Genomic DNA, 22,937 nt, shown 5'->3' with positions numbered 1-22,937 from the left:
TACAATAACTATCTTAATAAATTCCTCAATCTGGTCCAACAGTAAATTAAATATACAAATATGTCCCAACAGACATAATAATAAAATAAAATAATACTCCCTCCACAGGAGGCATAATGATATAAGCTACATGCATTTTTTCCCTAACTGAAGAGTTCCTTTGAAATTTTGACACTGCATTTCCTAGCTTCTTTAAGCTTAAGTCACTCATTATTTCCTTAATAAACAGGGAAAGGTGTTTTGTTTTGTTTTTTAAATAACAAAAGGTAAAGGCAACAGTCTGTTCTTTTAAAACTAACAATAATGGCAGTTAACAGAACAGAAAAGGAATTAATGGCAGCTGGGGATAAATATATATAATTTTTTAAAAAAAAGAGCATAATTAGCCCAATATGTCAGTCACCACCCTGTCCACTTACTTGTATTCTGTATCCCTTTCTGCTACCCGCTGTCTTCATAGATTTTTAAGGTCTTCAGGGCACAGACTGTCACCCTATACATCCAAATAGCTCATTGCATAACACACAAGTAAACTACCATAACTAGGAAAGAGGGCTTACTCACCTTGTAGAGTAGCTGGAAATCTTTGAGATGTTTGTTCCTATAGGTTCTCCACTTGAGGTGTGCCTGCACCTTTGATCGGAGGTTTTCGGCAGCAGAGTACATTTGGCCCATGCATGCACTCTAGCTATCCTCATGCCCTGCAATGAGGGCATATAGGGCTGCAATGGACGCAGTTCCTTCTCTATGGCACAGTCTGATGGAGATGAGACTCCGAAGGAGCGTGGATAGCGAAGCACCCACAGGGCGATGCATCTTGAACTCCAGTTACTGCCCAAGGTGAATAATCCCTTCTTCTTTGAGTAGTTTCCCTATGGGTATTCGCTTGTGGTGACCCCTGAGCAGTATGCTCTGAAGGAGATGGATCTAGAACTGTTTGCAGAACTAAAGGTAACTTCCACTCTAGAGGTGTGCAGTAAGGCCTAGTGCCTCAAGAAGGTGTGAACTGAAGCCCATGTGGCAGCCTTGCAGATTTCAAAAGGGCAACAGATGTGGACTGAGCTCTGGTAGTATGGGCTATGACCCTAAAAGGGCATGGCAGTTTACCAGCTGCATAGCAGGAGAGGATGCAGCCAAACACCCACTTAGAAAGTCCCTGGGTGGATACTGATGTCCCTTTAACTCTGCGTGCAATGAACACAAATATCCTTGAAGAAACTCAAAAGATTTAGTTCTGTCCCAATAATATTTTAGCACTCTAACAACGTTTAGGGTTTGAGAGGCAGCATCCACCCTAGTCTGATAAAGTTTAGGGTGGAAAACTATCAGATGAATTGTCTGATGGATGTGCAAGTCCAAGACAACTCTGGGTAAGAACCACAGGTGTGATTCAAGAGAGACCTTATCCGGAAAGAAGACTATGGAAAGGGGGAGCCATCCCTCAACTCTTTAAGCAGAGGTAATTGCCACTAAAAATGCAATTTTCATTAAAAGGTTTAAAAGGGTACAAGCATCTAGTGCTCAAAGGGAGGTTTCATCAGAAAATTAAGGACGAAGTTCACGTCCCAAGTTGCAGTGGGTTCTCTTACATTAAGGAAGAGGTTCAATGACCATTTGAATCTGGAAGTTGTAGGGTGAGCAAATAGCAAGAAACTTTCTAAAGGAGAATGAAATGCTGTGAAGGCTATTGGGTGAACTTTAGTGGAGGTCAAAGAGAGACTCCTTGCTTCAGAATGAAAAGATATTCTAGAACAGTGATTCTCAATTGGGTACATGTACCCCTAGGGGTATGCAGAGGTCTTCCAAGGGGTTTATCAACTCATTTAGATATTTGCCTAGTTTTACAACAGACTACAGAAAAAGCACTAGTGAAGTCTGTACAAACGAAAATTTCATACAGGCAATGGTGTTTATACTGCTTTATATACTATTCACTAAAATGTAAGAACAATATTTATATTCCAATTGATTTATTTTATAATTATATGGTAAAATGAGAAAGTAAGCAATTTTTCACTAACAGCATGCTGTGACACTTTTGTATTCTCTGATTTTGTAAGCAAGTAGTTTTTAAGTGAGGTGAAAGTTGGTACACAAGACAAATCAGACTCCTCAAAGTGGTACAGGAGTCTGGAAAGGTTGAGAACCACTGTTCTAGAACCTCCAAGGAGGAGAGTTGAAAGGAAATAGGCAATGGTGACTACACCAGTGGTAAAATCTTTTCTATTTCTGAAGGTAAGTTTTCTTGGTGGATTCTCTTCTTGTTCAACAGGACTTCTTGAATTCTCTGGAACAGGAGAGTCCTAACCCTGACAGCCATCCAAGCTCTGAGTCATAGTGTGTTCAGGTTAGGTGGGGTCACAAACATTCCCCGAATCCTGAGTGAAGAGACTGGGCATCAGTAGGAGATTGATGGCTGGCTGGGAGAAGAGGTAAAGTAGGTAAGCAAACTACCCTTGTTTTAGCCATATTGGTGTGATTAAGATGCCCAAGGTTTTGTCCTGTCTAATTTTGTTTAGAACCATGAGGATTAGCAGCGTTGGAGGGAAGGCATCTAGGAGACTTCTTAATCAAGATAGGAGAAAGTCAACCCCCACCCCCCAGGAATGGTGATCAAGACATCCCCTTGACAAGAATTTTCCACATTTCTGGTTGATAGTGCTGGTGAGGTGGTGTATGTTTGGAAAACACCAGGTAAGCAATATTTGCCTGAGAATGGATCTGTCAGATATCCACTTGTGATCTTGAGTGAAGTGACTGCTGAGGTCATCAGCTATAGTATTTTAGAGGCCAAGCAAATAATAAGGATATGCACCAATTCTATAACCTGATTGCATTTGAACAGAGGAAGGTGATCTCGCTTAGCCTTGTCGATTTATGCAGTACATACTGGCCCTGTTGTCTCTCATTATGCAGGTGAGTTGACTTTCTATCACAGGATCGGATTTGGTGGCAAGGGTATCTCCTGGCTCTGAGCTCCAGAATGTAGGGCAGGCTCCTGGTGGACCATCTGTCCTGGATAGCATTATACTGTCAATGTGCTCCCCATCCTAGGAGAAATGAATCTGAAATGGGATAGTTGAAGGGAATTCCTGAGCACACCTTGTACAGATTCTGCCACCAGTCAAGAGAGACCTAGCACAAGGCTGGGAGCAGAGAATTATTTTTTCAGGCTGTCTTTGTTGGGAGTATAAACTGTCCTGAGCCAGGCTTGGAAGCACTGCAGGTAAAAGTGGGCATGTAATGTGAAGGTAAATGCTGTTACATGCACGAGCAGCTGCAGGCATCATCTGGCAGTGACCTGTGGGCTCACTTGAATTTGTGTGACTAACTGTGTTCGAATAAGAAATCTGTCCTCTCATAGATAGGCTCTAGATGTTGTGGTATAGAGAGTGGCCCCTATAAAATCTCATCCATTGCAGAGGTAAGAGAGAGGACGTTGCAGTATTGAGTTGAAGGCTGAGCATGTGAGAGAGACATAGCGTTCTTTACTCTGTTTGAACTTTGATATAGGAACACCAGTTGCTGAGATAGGAGAAAATGATTTACTCCCCATTGGTAAAGCTGTATAGCAACTACCGTGATAACTTTTGTAAACATGGTAGGGGTGGTAGAGAGTCAAAAAGGAGGACTTGATACTGATAGTGGTTCGACTCCTGACCAATGACAAAAATATAGGAATCTCTTGTAAGAGAGATGTAGCATGATATGTAAGTATGCTTCTTGAAGGTCACAGGTCTCAAAATAGTCTCCCAGATTCAGGAATAGAATAGTATCTGTGAATGTCGCCATCTTGAATTTCTGCACCATGATGAAGACAGTCAGCATTCTGAGATCAAGAATTGGCCTTCACCCACCCTTCTTTTTGGCAACCAGAAAGTGTACTTGCAGTAAAATCTGCTTCTTCTGCACTGATGTATTGACTTAAATGGAATATATGGGTCAAATGTGTTAATGTAACCCAATCACTGTCCAAGATTAAATAGTGTTAAATAAGGTTTGGGGTTTGGAATTGAGAGACCTCAGCCTGCTTAGTATCCTGGCGCAAACACCATTAAACATGAGGCAGAATAGCCCCATCCCCTCATTATTTTGTCGTCTAATTAGGCCTGGTTTCTGATATATGAAATATGGTTCACTGATGTCTGGTTCCCCTTTTCTTGTTTACCATGCATGGCATTAACACAGTCCATGAGTTATATCAGTAGGCCTTTTTGTTTGGACTAATTAAGTCCGTCTCCCTTTCATACCCTTTACCATCAATATTTGTTGTTATAGGTCTTATAAAGTTTCACTTACTTTTTACTGTTGAGCTCACAATTATGGTAAATTTGTAGGCCCAATTATTACAACAGTACTCAGTGGGAACTATTTCCACAGCTTGGAGGCAGAGGGAAAGAATCTCTTGTCTCAGCTGAAGGAAGAAAAGGGACAAAGAATGTGCTTAAGCAGTTGGATTTGTCTTGATTTGTTTCAGAGTTCTGGGGAGAGACAGAGGCTGCTCTCCATGGAACAGGGTAGTGGTGCCTTATGTGAGGCTTCTGTGAATGGGAGTTGTCTGGGTGTAGGTTATTACCATCTCTGTTTAAGGAAACAAGACTTGCGTACATTTTGTCAATACACAAATTACATTAATATTCTTGATGCTTCATCACTGATTTCTGTTCTAAATGTAAAATTGACTTGCCATGCTCCAAAATCTGCTACCACTCAAAAAGGCATAATACTAATAACTTACAATGTCCCCTTACAATCACTGCAATACCTCTCACATTCACATGCCCAAGTGCTCCCAAAACAAAGTTCTTACACAATAAGCAGCGTCTTCATCCATCAGAGTAGAAAGGACAGAAAGAAAGGAGAGTGGCTGACTGCCTTGGACAGAAGGTGGGACATATATAGACTGTATAATACATAAATACAATGATCCAAATGCCACTGTCATCTATACTTGGTTATCAATCTGGAGTGCTTCTATTGACACCAGCAGGTCTAAATTGTGCAATTTGTCCAATAGAGGGCAGTGGTACATACACTAGCTAGTTCATTCCCTACATTTGTTTGAAAATTATCTCTTGCATAACATCTGTTCATGAATTATTGTGTTATCTTTATGTATGACAGCTCTTCCGTGTGAGGCTCTTTATAACTTTAGCTAATGTATCAAGATGTGTTAATATTTTAGATGCTTTACTTAGAATGTGATTGGAGCAACATGAAAACAGAAAAGCACCAAGACAAAGTAATTTAAAACTCGGAATCTCCTCCTTTTATATCACAATCTTCATGTTCTTGTTTTGGTTTAAAAAATAGCAGTGCTTTTCTATTTTCATGTGATATCTGATTTTTTGGCAGCCTCAAACTTTGTTTCCTTTTTTATTTTGGTTATAGTTAATTGTTTAGAAATATTTTACAGGCAAGCTTCTTGTGAGAGAACCACTTAGCATCCTGAATCCTCAATGTGTTTAGATTGTGAGTTGTGTGTTGGAGAAAATACACAATATGGAGAGGGTTTCTCAGGTTATTTAACCTAATAACATTAATTTAAAAAATTCCATTTTATTTTTCCTTACTGACAGACGTGCACACACACTGGGGTTTATCTCTTTATGATACACTTGTCTTTACCTTTCTGCATCAATCTGGATAATAAAGAGGAGACAGTATCTTGTTTCAGAGGCTGGTGCCATAAACCTTCCCTCTGGCTGGCACTCCTCCCACTGACTCCCTAACCTCATCCTAGTTTCCCAGGTATCCTCCCATTCCTATCAGCAGTTCAGGCTGAAGTCCCAGTTCCACGTGTAGTAACTTCATCCCAGGTAAAAGGCTGAAGGCAGCCGGGCATTGAAGGGAACTGCCCAGGCCAGCTTTCACAGTGCTCTTAGGTTAGGTAGTGCGTCCAACCTGTCGCACTCGCAGGCTGCCACATGCTGCCTGTTTCACGGGTTGGGGTTTTGTTCCGTGAGTTCCTTTGCTATTGTCATTTTCTGACTGAGTGGCAGGTTAGTACCCGCCACAATACTGGCGCTCAGTTTTGCTCCCCTTTACTAAGATTAGGCAGCTCGCTTCACTGCGTTAGCGGGAAAAGGCTTTTCCGTGCTCGTTCCCTGAGGCCGTGTCTGCCTCCCGCTTGGTTACGGGAGTGGGAAGTGCCTCTCTTCCGGCACGGAGCGGCTCGGCCCCTGAGCGCGGGGGGAGCGTTGTACCGAGCCTCTCCCACCGTCCCCTAGTTCCGGGCTCTGCACTGACTGTACCCGCGGTTGGTTTCCCCAGGCGGCTTCCCCGCTCGTTGCCCTTACCCCCGCCCCCACCCGGGGTGCCAGGCGGGGTCGGCTCCGCCAGCTCGCCGGGCGGGGCGGGCTCCACCTCCTGCCCCGAGCCCGGCTCTCTGCGGGGCGTTGCGGTGCCGCCCCCCGCGTCAGCCCCGCTCGGGGAGGGGGTGAGGAGGAGGCTTCTCGGTGCCGCGTCGGGAGAGAGACAAGCGGGGAGAGCGCGGCGGCGGCGGCGGCTCCTCCCGGGAACAAAGAGGGGAGCGCAGCCGCGACATGGTGAGTGACGGCGCCCCTGCCCCGCTCGCCGCGGCGGGAGGGTCCGGATCGGAGGGGCCCGGCTGGCGGTGCAGCCGATCCCAGCTCCCTGCAGGGCCCCCGAGAGGGGGCGGAGAGGGCCCTGCGGAGCCCCCAGGTGGTGTGACAGCCTCTCCCCTGGGTCAGCGGCCCTAGGGACTGTCACTCCCTCCCCAGACGGGGTGCGGTACCTCCCCCCCCCGAGTCCGTGTCACTCCATCCCCAGACGGGGTGCGGTACCTCCCCCCCCCGAGTCCGTGTCGCCCCCTCCCCAGACGGGGTGCGGTACCTCCCCCGCCCGAGTCCGTGTCACCCCCTCCCCAGACGGGGTGCGGTACCTCCCCCCCCCGAGTCCGTGTCGCCCCCTCCCCAGACGGGGTGCGGTACCTCCCCCCCGAGTCCGTGTCGCCCCCTCCCCAGACGGGGTGCGGTACCTCCCCCCCCCGAGTCCGTGTCAACCCCTCCCCAGACGGGGTGCGGTACCTCCCCCCCCGAGTCCGTGTCGCCCCCCCCCCAGACGGGGTGCGGTACCTCCCCCCCCCGAGTCCGTGTCAATCCCTCCCCAGACGGGGTGCGGTACCTCCCCCCCCCGAGTCCGTGTCGCCCCCTCCCCAGACGGGGTGCGGTACCTCCCCCCCCCGAGTCCGTGTCATCCCCTCCCCAGACGGGGTGCGGTACCTCCCCCCCGAGTCCGTGTCACCCCCTCCCCAGACGGGGTGCGATGCCACCCCCCCGAGTCAGTATCGCCCCCCTCCCCGAGTCCGTGTCAGCCCCTCCCTGGATCTGTGTCACCCCCTCCCCAGATGCTGGTGGAGTACTGTCTCCCAGGCATCCTGTGATGCCTCCTTCCAGATGTGAGTCCAGGTCCACACCACCCGGACTGTCACCTCTTTCCTAGACTGGGATAAGCTGCCTCCCCCTACAGACAGTGTCCTTTTCCTCCCATAGGGATACGATGTCCCCCCACCCCCCTGTCACACCCATATACCCCAGACAGGGATATGGTGCCACTCATGCACCCTCCCATACATGGATACCTTCTTTCAGGAAGGTGATATTGTATCAGCCCCCCTCCCCCTGACTGGGATACATTGCCACACACTCTCAGAGACAGGAGGCAGTGAAACTCCCATCCATAGGCAGTGATATATTGCTTCCCCAAAATGTGTCCTTCCTCCACAGAAAGAATGTCACTTGCCAAGAGGGTTTCCTCCCCCTCCCCCGAGTGTGTCACCTCTCCTCCCCACTGTGTGCCCTCTCCCATACATGGAACAGAGGTACACATGCACACATATGTGCCAAATATATAGTGCTCCTGCCAGGTGTGTGTGTGTAATAAAATATATTTTATCTCTGGAAATACCTAAGTAACTATAACTTTAATAGCAAAATCCAGAGAATAAGGTTATTAATGTTGTATGTGCAGATGTATGTAATATATCCTACACTCATATGTCTTGTATGAAAAGTGAATAATCTCCAGGCCTGAAATAAATTTTGAAAGTAATTTTTAACTCTGTTTTTGAGACAGATTGTGTGTGTCCGTTTTGTGTCTCTTTCTCCCGCTAGCCTCACAGTGAACTCTAGAGAAGCCCCATGCACATAATAAATACCTATATTATGTGTCTAGTAGTATTACACCAAACAGCTGTGTTTCTTAGCATCAGTTACTGGAAGCTATCTGTGACTAGCTAGCCACTCAAAATGCCTGGGAGGAGGGGAGGGGAGGGAGAGAGAGAGTGTGTAAATCTATGTATATATATTATATTTGTATGTAGCGGTGAAGGATTATGAAATAAGTGATTTTCTTGTTGAGTGTCCTTGGTGAGCTTCCTGGTGGCATGTTGCCTTTGCTCCTGTTACTGGATACATTGCATTCATGTTCTACTACCAGTATTCCAGCACTCAATGCACCATAAAATGATTTTGGTAATAGTCTTGTGTCACTTTTGGATATAATACCAGCACTGCAATCTATCATTTTGTCAACTTCTTCAGTAAACTTAAAAGCTTGTGAATTAGTGTCTCTTTTCAAGACTGAAATGCTAAAACAAACAAAAAAAAACCCAAACCCTTCCTCTTTTGCTTCTCAAAAACTTGACAAATTAGATATATTTTTTTAACTCATTCTAGACTTACACCTGACCCTGCTAGCTACTCTCTGATGGTGGACTCTTTAGTCCTGTAGAACAACTTGCAGATTCAGTGTCTTATTTTTATTCTCTTTCGTTTGTTTTAATTATGGAAAGGGCAGACCTGTCTAATATTAAACAAATTGTAAGAAATATAAATTTGTCTATTAAGTGCGTTTTCCACAGTCATTTATTAATTTATCCTACAAGGACCAACTTATTAAACTCTAAAATGGTTTAAGAATATTGAAGATAATTAGCAGTTAAAAGCAGACAGAACTGCAGTTTAAAACCTTAATTGTTACTCTTGATCACCATGCTTGACCTAAGTAGCTCACTAATGCAGATAAGATTGCCATTATGATGACCAGAGATAATTCTCTGTTATTGCCTTTCATAAATTGTTCATAGTTACAGATAACTTTTAGCTGTATGTTTTAAATTATTAAACATTTATCCACAAACTGAATATCTGTAGGGTTTTGTCTTGAATTAGACTGGAGATCTTTTAATTTTTGATGTTGCTTAGTGCAGGAATCTTGCTAGAGGAAATATTTTTGTGGACTCACTTTAAGAAAGCTAATTATTTTTTCCAGATTATTAATGCTTTGTTCTTTTTCTTTGTTTTCTAAACAATTTCAGAGCAAAGTCTGAAGAGGCATGGATGTAACATGAGTCCCTTTAAGTACTCAGTATAGATATGAATTTTGCAAAAGTTTATTTTTTGGTAAATTAGATAAAAATGGACGAATCGGCTTTGTTGGATCTGTTGGAGTGTCCTGTTTGCTTAGAACGTCTTGATGCTTCTGCAAAAGTCTTGCCTTGCCAACACACATTTTGCAAACGTTGTTTGCTGGGCATCGTGAGTTCTCGAAATGAGCTTCGTTGTCCAGAATGTAGGACTTTAGTTGATTGCAGTGTTGATGAACTTCCCAGTAATATTCTACTGGTTAGACTACTGGATGGCATCAAGCAAAGGCCCTGGAAACCTGGCACTGGTGGTGGGACTAGTTGCACAAATGCATTAAGAGCCCAGAGCAGCACTGTTGCTAGTTGTGGTTCAAAAGACCCACAGAGCTCGCAAGGTGGACAGCAGCAAAGAGTACAAGCACGGAGTCCCCCTGTTAGGGTAAGTATCCACTATAAATGATAAGCCATACCTATAGGTAGCAGTTTGTTTTGTTGTTGTTGCAATTATATCTCTTTCTAGACTCTTTCAGAACAGTTGTTTAACCCCTGAAGCAACAAATGTTGTGATTCAAGGGCAATCAAATGTGTCATCTGCAAAAGCAAAATAGTGTCTGTTCATTTGCAGTTATGATTTAAACCAATTTTTCTATTTAACAAAAGCCTTGAGCGACAGTTGCTAGCACATTTCCAGGGAAAAGGTCAGTATTTATTACATTCTTATATTATATACTCTTGGCTTTAGTCTTCATATATTTATATTGCTAGTTACTGACTGCTGGGGAAAATGTTTATAGCCAAAAGATAGGATGCATTTTTCTGTTTAAAACTCTTCATTGTTGAATTTAAAATAGTTCAGGGGAAGAAAACCAGCACAGGCCCTTAATATTCCCATTGACACTAAAGAGGAAGCTAAATAACTTGAACAAGACCGTTTGTATGAATTGATTGGTTGCATAATGAGCAATTATTCAGTCTTGCTAAGAATATTTAAAATTGTTTGCTACTTGTGAACTCTAACACTAGAAATTGATTTTATTCTAGGTTGTTCTGTATTCTATTGATTTTTCTGTAAGAACAAGTATTGTAATCAGATTTTCATACATTTTTCTATAAATTTGTTTAGCTCTTAGGGGGAAATTCTTCCCTCATTGAAGTCAATGGGGATTTTGCCATTGACTTTAGTGGAGCTAGGATTTCACCTCTATTTCAGAATTGGTGGTGTTTGATAACTTCTCTCTACTTTTTCACTTTATTTTTAAAAGGGCAGATTTTCTAACTGTTCTTCATAAATTGTTTGATCACTTAATGGGTCGGCTACTTCCTTTTGATTTTTTTCATTATTTTACTTTTGATTAGTACCATAAGGATCATATTCATGCAAGTTTTCTGTTTAGTTTTCAGTAAAGTATATAGATTACCTAAAGTTCAATTATTAGGAAGTGTATTATCGGTGAGTACATGGAAAATTCTCTTGATTGTTGTATTTATTATCTCTGTATGATGATATTTGAACTTGTTTTGTATGTATGAAATCTATGCACTGAGAATTGAGCTTATTGGCTCGTACCTTTGCTTCTGTTTTTCCTTGGTATTCATTCAACTTGTAGACTCTTTCATGCCTTATACTCAAAACTTCAGTAGCTTAATTTATTATGATTTTTTTCTAGAACCAGAAATTGAGATCATTTTATGAGCTGACTTGACCCACCTTTGTTTTATCTAATGACAGACCAGATTAGCTCCTTTTAAAAGGTTTTGTTGCACATTTAATGAAATTTGTACATGCAGAGCTTATGAGTATGAATTGAAATTGGCTTAATGATTTAAGTGCTGTACTTATTTGAAGAATGTATTGTATTTTGAGAAATGGCCTGATGAAGTTGAAGAAAGGGATGCAAGCATTAATTTTAGAGAGCTATTCTTTACCTCAGATAAATCATCTATATATTTAGTTTTCTTTGTGGCTAAGAAATCAGTGACTTGCTCTGGATAACTTAAATAATTACTGCTTACCTGAAAATTGGTATTTCTCAGAGGTACATCACTTACGTCAAACCATGTTGAGAATATAAAATGTATGGATTCTTCCACCAGGTTTTATATTTTAGCCTTTATATTCTAATATTCACACTACGATTTTCTTTAGAAATTTAAAAAAGTAATTTGTCATGTTATTCTCTGTAAAGTGTCTAATGCAGTGGTTCTCAAACTTTTGTACTGGTGACCCCTTTCACATAGCAAGTGTCTCAATGCGACCCTCCCTTATAAATTAAAAACACTTGTTAAATATATAAAAAACATTATAAATGCTGGATGTAAAGCGGGGTTTGGGTTGGAGGCTGACAGCTTGCGACTCCCATATAATAACCTTGCGACCCCCTGAGGGGTCTCGACCCTCAGTTTGAGAATCCCTGGTCTAATGACTTGTATTGAGTATGTCAGTAATATATGCAGATATTGATGAGGTAAAAATATCCAAAAGGGTACAGCAATTTTGTGAAGAAACAATAGCAGTTACAAAAAGGTCCTCAACCTCTCCCAGAACCCCAAAGCAATTTAACATTACCTCCAGCAGCTAGCAAAAATCATCAATTGCAAAAATACAAAATACCAGTATAATTTCAGTATGTGTTATCCTTTAGACCATTCTAAACACATACATTTTTTTAAAAGATAATTTTTATAAAGCAAGATTTATATTTCATCAATGTGCTGTGAATTTATTCAAGTACTCTTCATAACTTCTCAGGTTTATGGGAAAATTAATATTGTATTCCCTTTTGAATTCTTCTCTAGGTTTAAATGGACTACAGTATTCTGATGATGTGCAACATTTGTGTTTCCATGTTGTGCAGAGCAGAAACTGATAACATATGGCATGTTGCATCAGTTTATTAGTTATGTTATACCATGTGCCAGTAGAATTGTGGCCATGTGGTTCCCTCATGTAGTTAACTGACATTGAATGAACATTAACAGCAGACTTGAACATTTACAATATGCTGTGCACATCTTTTTCCAGAGATCTAAGGCCATAATATAGACATTCCTGTTTTATCTTTGGTGTGGGGGTGGGGAAAGGTCACCCACAACCACTCACCCATTCCGGCCAGGCGAGACTCTTTTGGTGGAGGGGAGGAACAAGAAAATCAGGTGCTTGTTTTGTGAAGGGAGCAGCTACCTAATTTCTTTATCAAAAGAATAAAGAACAAAAGTAGAGTGAGAAAGCACCGAGAATTTATCAACAAAAAATAGGAACTGACAATTTATGTTGCTACAATTTTAAGCTGAATGCAGCAGTTGTGTTAAGAACTTTAAATAGGAGTGGCTGCACTACAAATGTATCAGATGGTTCCTTTACTGGACATTGGGTGTAGAAGAGTCTTTCAAGATGAGTGGCAGAATCAGTAGATTTGTTGAGCTATGAAATTTTGCTAAAGGGGAAACTAATAAATGCATGTTGCTCTTAAATTAAATGAAGTGAATGTAGGTGAGGATTGCCAAGTCATAAATATTCCGCTTGTACCTTAAGGAAATATTAAACCAATACATGCCCTTTGAGAAGATGTTTTATTTTTCAGAAAAGGTTAATACGTCATGCACCGTTGCATGAATTCCTGAACTGTGTCAGTGGCTGTGGAATTGCTAGCCCTTTTATTACACAGTGCTGTGTACTGCGTTTTTTGTGTATATGAACACATTGTGCAATAAGCAGAAAAAAATGTACTGAGCTTCTACAAGATTCATGATACGAACATAATTTTGAGAACAGTTGCAGATTGTTAAGAAGTGTATCAACAGTTTTTAAGTTAGTTTTCAGTTGCAAGAATCTGAAACTGGCCTTTATAGCAGCAGTTGGGAAGGACTGGAGATGTTTCAGGGAATATAAACCCTTTAAAAACATTTATTCACTTTGTATAATTTTAAAAAAAAATTCTTGAATTTTTGTATGCATAGTACATATGTACACACACTCCTTTCTTCATTTTCCAAGATATTTCTATTTTAACCATTTTCCTGGTGGAGACTATAGTCTTATCTAAAGTTTGTTGCTATATTTCCACTATATCAGGGGTCCCCAATGTGGTGCCCGCGGGTGCCATGGCACCCGCAGGGGCATCTAAATGTGCCCGCGTCCTGGCCGGTGGTCGAGCATCCGCCGAAATGCCGCCGAAATTCGGCGGCATTTCGGCAGATGCTCGACCACCACCACAGTCCAAAAGTTTGGGGACCACTGCACTATATCATACCACATGCCTGTGAGTAACATTTACCCTGTAACCAACAGAAAAAGGTGCTGTTTTATTTGAAAATGGAGGGGTATTTGCATGGCAGTCTGGGAGCACTGGTCTTTGTATTCTCCATATTGTGGGACAAGGAACATTCTGAAAACTAGCAGGCAATGAAAATGCTGTTCTTATTGGGATGTCTGGTAGTGATCTCCTATATTTAGTTGCCTGTAGATTTCTGTTCTTTGGGATTTTTTTTGACACGTTCTGACGTCAGTTATTTGCAGCAGCTCTTTGAATTTCACCAAAAATAAAGCTCTTAGATGCAGAAGCAGGGCCGGTGCAACCATTTAGGTGACCTAGGCGGTCGCCTAGGGCACTAGTATTTGGGGGGCGCCATTTTCTTTGGCAGCGACCGCGGCAGCCGGATCTTCGGCCGCCCCGGTCACCGCCGGCATTTAGGCAGAGGGAGCTGGGGCAGGGGAGCATGGGGAGGGCCACCTGCAGCAAGTAAGGGGGAGGGCGGCACACGGGAACTCCCCGCCCCAGCTCACCCTTGTCCCGCCTCCTCCCTGAGCACGCCATAGCTGCTTCATTTCTCCAGCCTCCCAGGTTTGCGGCGCCTAAGCTGATTGGCGCCGCAAGCCTGGGAGGCGGGAGAAGTGAAGCAGCCACGGCGTGCTCGGGTAGGAGGTGGGGCAGGGGTGAGCTGCTTCACTTCTCCCGCCTCTCAGGCTTGCGGCGCCAATCAGCTTAGGCGCCGCAAGCCTGGGAGGCGGGAGAAGTGAAGCAGCGACGGCGTGCTCAGGGAGGAGGCAGGGCAGGGATGAGCTGGGGGGGTCCGCCTCAGTGTGGAGGGTGGGGAGCTGCGGCAAGGGGGGTGCCTCAGGGCGGGAGCGCTGCTGGGGAGGGCGCAAGGTGGAAGTTTTGCCTAGGGCACGAAACATCCTTGCACTGGTCCTGTGCAGAAATACCTTTTGTTTGTCCCATTAAGTTTCATTCAGATTTAGCTGAGCTATAAAATATTAAATTAAACCCTATCATTTCCGTTCTCTCTTGTGTTCTTCAGGAAAATTTTGGCAGCATGCTAAAATAATAATGAACACCAACATTCTGAAGAGCTGGGCCCACACCATTGCCAAAGCATCAGCAACACATGCTCCACCAGGAGTAGGCAACCTATGGCACGGGTGCCGAAGGCGGCACACGAGCTGGTTTTCAGTGGCACTCACACTGCCCGGGTCCTGGCCACCAGTCCGGAGGGGCGGGGGAGGTCTACATTTTAATTTAATTTTAAATGAAGCTTCTTAAACATTTTAAAAACCTTATTTTCTTTACGTACAACAATAGTTTAGTTACATATTATAGACTTATAGAAAGAGACTTTCTAAAAATGTTAACATGTATTACTGGCACGCGAAACCTTAAATTAGAGTGAATAAATGAAGACTCGGCACACCACTTCTGAAAGGTTGCCAACCCCTGTGCTACACTGAGAATGCCTGGGAGCTGCTGGAGCTGCAAGGGAGGGAGGAGAGTGAGGCGAGGATCTCCCTCCAAATCACACTCTCTGGGAATGGCACACGGCCCAGCATCCCCATTTCTCCCTCTGGGGCACCACATAGTGAGGGAGCCCTTCCCTTTTTGGGAGGTCAGGAGGAAAGACTCAGGGTGAGCAGGCCAGGCTGGGCTTCCCTGACAGCTAGTTGCACTCAGTAGATGACTACAGCAAACCATGCACCCCTCCTTCCTGGATAACCGCTTTCTTATTCTGTCAGCTAATATAATTTAGTCCTGTGAAGGATGGATTTCATTTAAATCATGATTTAAATCACTACTCAGGAAGACTTGATTTAATCATGGATTTCTACATAAAAGTGCATTCTTGTTGGTTGTTATAACCTTAATACATATTCTCACAACTCAGAGATAGATGTAGGTTTCATTTTTAGAAGGTACACACTATAGATTTTTAAATGGCTTATTTTGAAAACTTTTCAGATTAGTTTTACAGCTATATCAGAAAATGAATGATTGTTTGGTTATTTAATTTACCAAAGATAATTGAAGCAGATATTTATGAAGTCATTGGGAGGTGAGCTATCTCCAGTTCAACAGGTTAATCATTAATATTGAGGATTTTCTTGCCATGCTGTATTAGGAGGAGAACATAACGAGGCAGATATTTAAATTGTTTTATTTAACTAAAACACCAAAGTTATGTATTCTGGATTTTATTCTTCAACAGCAAACATATAACATTTTAACAAAACAGCATATGAATTTAGTTAAACATTCAAGATTTTTTAAAATCAGGTTTATTTTTTGTTAAAATTGTTTTTAACTAAAATAGTTAAATGAAATTTTGTTTAAAAAAACCACAAAAATTAAAGCAACTGTGTCAGCCAGGTCAACATGAGAAATATTGGCTTCTGCAGCTAACTCCGTCGTCTTCACCTTCATTTTTGTTTGTTCATAATCTGGAAAAGAAAAACAAGATTTCCTGCTTTTTCAGGTCCCAAACGATTTCTCAATTTGGAATGAATTAGTCCAAAGGAAGAAAATACTCTTTTTCTACACTGGCAGAAGAAGCTACTGCTGTTAAAAGTGAGATTATCACTTCAACTGTCTCTGAATCCAAGTGCTTAAGGGACTTCCACCGGTTCACTGGTGTGACTTCCTTTAAAACATCATCAGCAAACATATATTTCTTGAATGGTTCTTATTCCCAAACTGGGTCTTTTTTACGGCCTGTTGCCATTATAGATTTTCCCTTCTAATGAGAAAATGGTATGGTAGATCTCAAATCAGTGAAGGCTACACTCAGAAAGACCTCAAGACTTCTGGAATATGCTGCTCAAACAGTTTCACTTTTGTTTCTACTGCCTGTCCCTCCCTTCTCACATTTATCTCCAGACTTCTTCTCCTTGTCCAGATCTATTCAGCCCCCAACAATCTTCTCTTCATTGAACTTTTTGAAACTTTGCACTTTTAGAGAGAGGTAAGGGACTGACTCTGTGCACACAAATTTGCAGAGGGACAATAGGGTTGTGGTCTGTTATTTCTCACCTCTCTCTATATGTATTTATTTATTTAAAAACATTTTTGCTGTTAACAAGCATGTTATCTCTGGAGACACAAATCCACAGTCTGAGAATGGCAAAACTCAGCATCTCTGAATTTATAATCCCTATTCCATGATGAGATTTCTTTGAGCTATAATGTATCTTAATTAAAACTATCTTTAGATAGGTTTTTTCCTCAAAAATCATTTTATCAAAAAAAATCTGATTTTTTTTTTATTTTATTTTTAAAAATCATTGATTTTTGTCCACCTTGGTCCTGTGGTAGATGTCTATTCTGAATGTCCAGGCATCAAACCCTGATATTGACACAAGTTTGCAGGGGGGAGGGGAGGCTATATTGTACATAATATAATTTTTTTTGCCTTTTTAAAAGAAAAAGAATAACCTAGGAAATCACATTAAAAAACTACATTAAAATAATGTTATTTAGGTAGCAAAGTGCTTGAAATTTAGGCAGTGCCTGATTTCTGGTTGTTCATGCAACATTAATCCCCCCCCCAACCCTCCCAAGCACGCATGCATTAAGATTGTATATAATCTTGCAATTGAAGACTATGTATATAATCACAGGACACTTGCCTCATTCAGTGCAGATTTTGGTCCCGCAGCGGGACTGAGTTTAGGTTACACAAGCAACCATAAATTTGGTATTTCCTAACTTTTGTGTGTGTGACTTTGTAGCCTAAATAGTGTGTGTGTGTGTGTATCTTACTTTCCAAATTGGGGCCACTAGGCACTACGTTAGTAAACACAGTTCACACATTCAGTGTTCTGATAAAATTTCAGGGTAATTTACAGATTGCTTCAGAGAGATGTTCACAGTACATTTTCTGTGCCAAGGATTGTCCTGTGGCTTGTGTTAAATCATTGGAGGGATTTCACATTGATTTCGGACAATGAATAGTAAATTAGATAAATAGCTCAGCAAAGGAGAGGCAGCCTTTTTTTTTTTTTTAAATCTTTAGAAACTACTACATTTTTTGGCTTGAGAAATTTGTGTCTGCAATACTAGTGTGATAGATCATTGTTTTTTGAAAATGAATAAAGAAAAAATATATACTATTAATGCTACTGCTAATACAGAAAGGTTTTATTCATATATTTTGACTCTTGATAGCAAACTTTAACCGTCTGCTAGTCTTAGGCTTTGGCTACACTTACACTTCAAAGCGCTGCCGCGGCAGCGCTTTGAAGCGCTAAGTGTAGTCAAAGCACCAGCGCTGGGAGAAAGCTCTCCCAGCGCTGTCCGTACTCCACCTCCCTGTGGGGAATAACGGACAGCGCTGGGAGCGCGGCTCCCAGCACTGGGGCTTTGACTACACTGGTGCTTTGTAGCGCCGCAATTTGCAGCGCTGCAGAGGGTGTGTTTTCACACCCTGCTGCAGCGCTGCAAATTTGTAAGTGTAGCCAAGCCCTTAATTAGTACTTTCTTGTTGAAACAGGTGAATAATTAGTGTTACCCAATCATTTAGAAGACAGTTAAGTTTTGAAGTAATTCTTTAGTGTAAATGCAGGTTATTTTATTTGAAAATAACATACTGTGTACGTGATATTCAAAAACATTACATCTCTTTTGTTGATAAATTGTTTTTCTGGATATCACTGGACAGACTCTGTTGCCTGAACAAGCACATCTCACTGGATGTCTTATTCATTATCTTAGTATTTCTCTATCTCTCGAAACTATATCAAGAGCTTCTGTGAAACAGGAAATAGTTTAGACTGACATGAAATAGTATTTTTGGTAAAAGCAGGTGCAATAAATTGGCAAGTGTGGTTACTGCTCTGCACAAAAAGTTTTGATCATTCAGAAAAAAAGTGTCACTATCAAAAAGGAGATTTGAAAGGTATAGTTTAAACATATCCATGAAAGGGACATTTTGTAAAAATAACCTTTCTGTGCTTTTGCTTATTATCATGGAATTTAGGCACTATTAAAATACCTGGATTGACAAGAGACTGGTAAAAATGCCAGTTAGTCATGTAATTGAGTGAGTTATTTTATGTGTAGTGTGTAGCTTTTGTTTGGTACCTCTTATTTCTAAATGTGTATAGCTGTAGGAGCAGTGGCAGAAGCAGCCAAAGCAGAGACTGCTGCACTGGGGGTGAGGGAGAAAAATGGCGCTTACCCAATGCAACCTATGCCACTGCATCCAGAATTGTGCAAGGGGGATCTTCCCCCCCCCCCAACACACACGCTCTGGATTCTAGGTGGTACCTCAACCCTTACCCCCATGTGACCTTGGAAAAAAACTGCAAAGAGGAACTATCCAGAAACTCCCACCTTTTTAAGAGGAGCTGCAGACGGAGCCAAAGCAGAGACCTTCAGACATTCAGAAAACTTTCTACAGTTTTGACTGAACTTTCTCTGCCCTGGTCTGATTGACTGTTTGTATCAACTCTCTCTTAACTTTAGCTTTACTCTTAACTTGCCCCCTCTTACACTTTTCTTCCCTGCCCTGTCCCCTTCATCCCCTTCCTTTGTGTCCCCTCTCTCTTCACTTTTCATTTAGTTTTATCCCCTCCTAACTAAACCCACCAAAATGAATACATTTAAAAATCATAGAAATAACGTGAAGGTTGCTGCCATCACGTTTTTCAGTCTGTTATATGTTTTCTTTTTTTCTAGCTTGTGTTTCTTGTCTATTCAGCCTTTAAGCTCTTTGGAAAGGTACTGTTCGCTATTCTGTGTTTTCACAGATCCTAGTACAATGGGGACCCATGTATGGTTGGTCCTTATGCTCTAACACAATAAACATTATTAATAATTGATAAAATAAGCAGAGTATGTTTTTGTTTCTTGGTGTTTCAGTAGACGGATATGAGAGCCTCCCAGTAAAATGTATAGGGTGGTGTCAACTGTTGTATGGATGAAAAGCGCTGTATAGATTTAACGTTTAATATTTTTGTCTGTATTGCATATTTGGTTTTGAACAGGATGAAGAAACAATTCTTTTTTTTTGTTATGCCTGACTTTTTCTTTAAGGGAAAACCTATCCTGTTTGACAGGATGTGAATCTCTCAAAATAGTTATTGGTTAACTATTGGCTAAATAGAAATTGGTTTTCTAGGAGCTTTGGAATTATCCAGTCCAATTATCAGAATATACTAAACTCTAGAGGGTGAATGTCTGATATTGTAGAGTGTAGAAAATAAAACGGCCATTCACCCATCTTCCTCAGGCAACTTGTGACTACAGCACTCATGGCATGACTCATGACTGCAGCACTATTATCAGAAGTAAAATTATTGTGGAAATCTATGTACATACTTTTAGCAGTACTAAAGAAAACCAATTCTTGTTTAAGTCATGGGTTTTCAGATTTAGATCAACTTATTTATATCTGCAAAAAATTCACATTTGTGTAGTCTGTAAATTGAAACAGTATACCTCTTGCAAGTGCTTCCAAAATGGCCATAAGACTTTTTTCACATGATGCATTGATAATGTTTGAAAAGGTGCTCTGAATATATCTAATCAGCTGAAAGGTTGAATATGACTTTAAAATATGAAAATGGGTTTATTTTGATATATGAGCTCTTATTTGGCATGTGTTTGCCCTTTGCACTTTATAAATGTGTGATTCTTTAGACTCTAAAGTTGAGAGTTCACATACAACATACCACATTCATTACTCATGCAGACGTGTGAAGTGAAGTTTAATAATCTCCAATACAGACATTTTTGTTATGCATAAGTTATGCATTTTGATAAAAGGTTGTAATTTGAAGAATATTTAGAAATAAATAGATGTGCCTTTCTCTCTTTGTAGTCACCTACATTTTTAATCTGCTGCTAAAAATAAAAACTAACCAAGCCAACAGTAAAAATTTCCACTGGACTGCATATACCTGAAGCATTCAAGAGCAATGGAGCAGTTTTCTGTACAGATGGTGTTCTTTTGTAAGAGAAACCACCTTTGTTCTATGTCTCTGACTCATTTCTTACAGGTGAGGTCACTTTGCTCTGGGTATGTTGTTCCTTTTTATAAGAGAGAAATGGATGCTGCACCCTTCACATTCCATTTGTCACATTCCCCAAAAGAATGTATGTTTTAAAATGTATATTAAAAGCTTTTTCAATAATTAAAGCCATTTTGTGCGGGTTCTGTGAACCATAAATTCACAGAAATTCTCTGTTTTGGACAAAAAAACCTATTCACTACAAGAGTTTCAAATTTTTTATATAAAGGAAAGGAGACTGGTCCTCTTGTTTAAGCATAGATGTAAGAACATCAATATTGAATAATTTGAAACAACAGCTCCCAGTTACTCCTCACCAATATACTAACTTGATTGTTTAAGTACACACATTTTAAGATGCATTTTCCTATTTATATCTGGTGTAGAAAAACTGAAAAGTTGAGACAGTTTTAGGGTTTTTTTTAATCAAGGAAGTCTAAGGATAAAAGGTATTCAAAGAATATCAGATGAATATCTAACTTGGCATAAGTAGGGCATAGCTGTTCTAGAAGCTTGTTTTAAATAAACACAGAAAAGACAAAGGTACTAGGATATGGTAATATGATTTTGAAGTAGATGTAGCTTTTACACTGGATCTTTGAGATTGCGAATAATAAAATAAAATCAGCTTCATCTGGCGGGCATCTCTCTCTCTCTCTCTCTCTCTCTCTCTCTCTCAATATTTAAATAAAAACTCCATACTATTGCATGCCTTCTTTTTCTTTTCTTTCCACATACAAACAATTGGGTGCCTCCTGTGGATCTAATGTTACTGGAGTGGTGATAGGTCTTTAGAGGAGTCTGTGAATCCCTATCCATACCAGCACAGTTAAGCCATTTAAAAAAGCCCCTTTTTAACTTAAAGCAAGTTCTAAATGCATAACCTTTGTAAGTTAACAAGCTTTTACCCATGCTACAATGTTGTGCTACAGGAAAAGATGTTGACTGTGTAGGCTGCTTTCTGGTGTCCCTATGGTGATATTTTTCTTTAAATTTATCATTTTACCAGTGATAGCAATGGTGGAAGTTGTGGTATAGAACAGGTGTCAGTGGTTTTATATCACTGTAGTATTTAACTCTGTTTAGAGGAAGTCTAGATGACACAATGGGTAAAAATGCTGGCAGTCACTGGCACCTATTCCACATTAGAGCTCCCACCAGAGCTATTTCTCATGGTGCTGGAATAGGGGAAAATGTGAATGAAAAGGTTAGTGTAGATAAGGGGTTAAGGTTAGTACCTGACCAATGACTCAGCATGTTGTTAAGGATTATTGTGCTACAGAAAGATGAAAGACATGAAACCTAGGATCTGTAGCCTAATCTGTAGTTTTAAGGCTAACTTTTATTTAGTTTGCAGTGGTCTGAGAATGTTCAGCCCCAGATCGGCTACAATATGAGATTGTCATTAGAATGTGGACCTTGAGGAGCACACAAGAAACAATTCAGTGCTTTTATTAGCATTTTCATTTATAAAACCAACAAATTAAAGTTAACTATAATTTAGCATTTTGTTAACAAGACAGACACAATCTTGCACACTGCAACATAGCAAATCAGAGAGAGTGAATATAAAATGTCCAGTACTTGGATTACTCAGATCATCCCTTGGGGAAACTCCGAAGTAGGAGGGCGATAAAGTTTCAAATATTAGTAGATAGTCATTATTGTGGTGTGTCTTACAGCACACAGGCTGGGTAACATCTTTTATAATGTGTTACACTGACACCCCCTGTATCTTATACATATTCATGAGGTTTTCAGACCATTTCTCCTTATCTGAACTTCCACACTTTGCTTTTGTTGAGCTCCCCCAATTTCTGTAGGTTAATTAAGTATTTACATCCAATTTATTATCATTTACATCAAATAATTGCCATGGTATTTGTGGTTAATATCTATAATTTTGGTTATACTTATTCCCTAAGATTATCCTAAAATACCAGTAACCTTTATTTGCGGTTTCACCCTTCATACCAATCAACTTTCCTATGATTGGTCTTAATCTTGTGACTTGCTGTCACTCGCCAGTTAGTTCTTTATATCAAGCTACTCATGTCAAACTAGGACTTAGTTATGCTAAGCAACCTATCGTACTTGCTTTTGGCCTGCTATTTGTCACTTAAATCACTTTTCTTATTCCATCTAATCTAATCTAATGATCCCTTTAGTGATCATAATTGGTCAGATCTGTAGCCTTGCATATATATACATGTATATTGTGCTCACTAAAGGGGCACACTCGGATCAGATTTTGTCCAAAATGTAGGTTTT

General features: G+C 40.9%; 1 protein-coding gene across 1 annotated transcript in view; it reads left to right on the top strand.

The window, feature by feature from the left end:
* The first annotated feature begins 6,434 nt into the window (after positions 1-6,434).
* The window catches only part of SH3RF1 (SH3 domain containing ring finger 1), a 145,238-nt gene continuing 128,735 nt past the window's right edge, over positions 6,435-22,937 (top strand). The window contains exons 1-2 of the mRNA XM_045019844.1: positions 6,435-6,548; positions 9,341-9,827. Of these exons, the coding sequence (XP_044875779.1) occupies positions 9,441-9,827 (387 nt within the window). The 5' untranslated portion in view covers positions 6,435-6,548; positions 9,341-9,440. The remainder of the gene's footprint in view (positions 6,549-9,340; positions 9,828-22,937) is intronic.

The sequence above is a fragment of the Mauremys mutica genome, chromosome 5, assembly GCF_020497125.1.
Source record: "Mauremys mutica isolate MM-2020 ecotype Southern chromosome 5, ASM2049712v1, whole genome shotgun sequence".
In the NCBI taxonomy this organism is placed as follows: domain Eukaryota; kingdom Metazoa; phylum Chordata; order Testudines; family Geoemydidae; genus Mauremys; species Mauremys mutica.
Note: the sequence above shows the minus strand (reverse complement) of the source record. Positions and strands in the feature narration are given on the sequence as shown.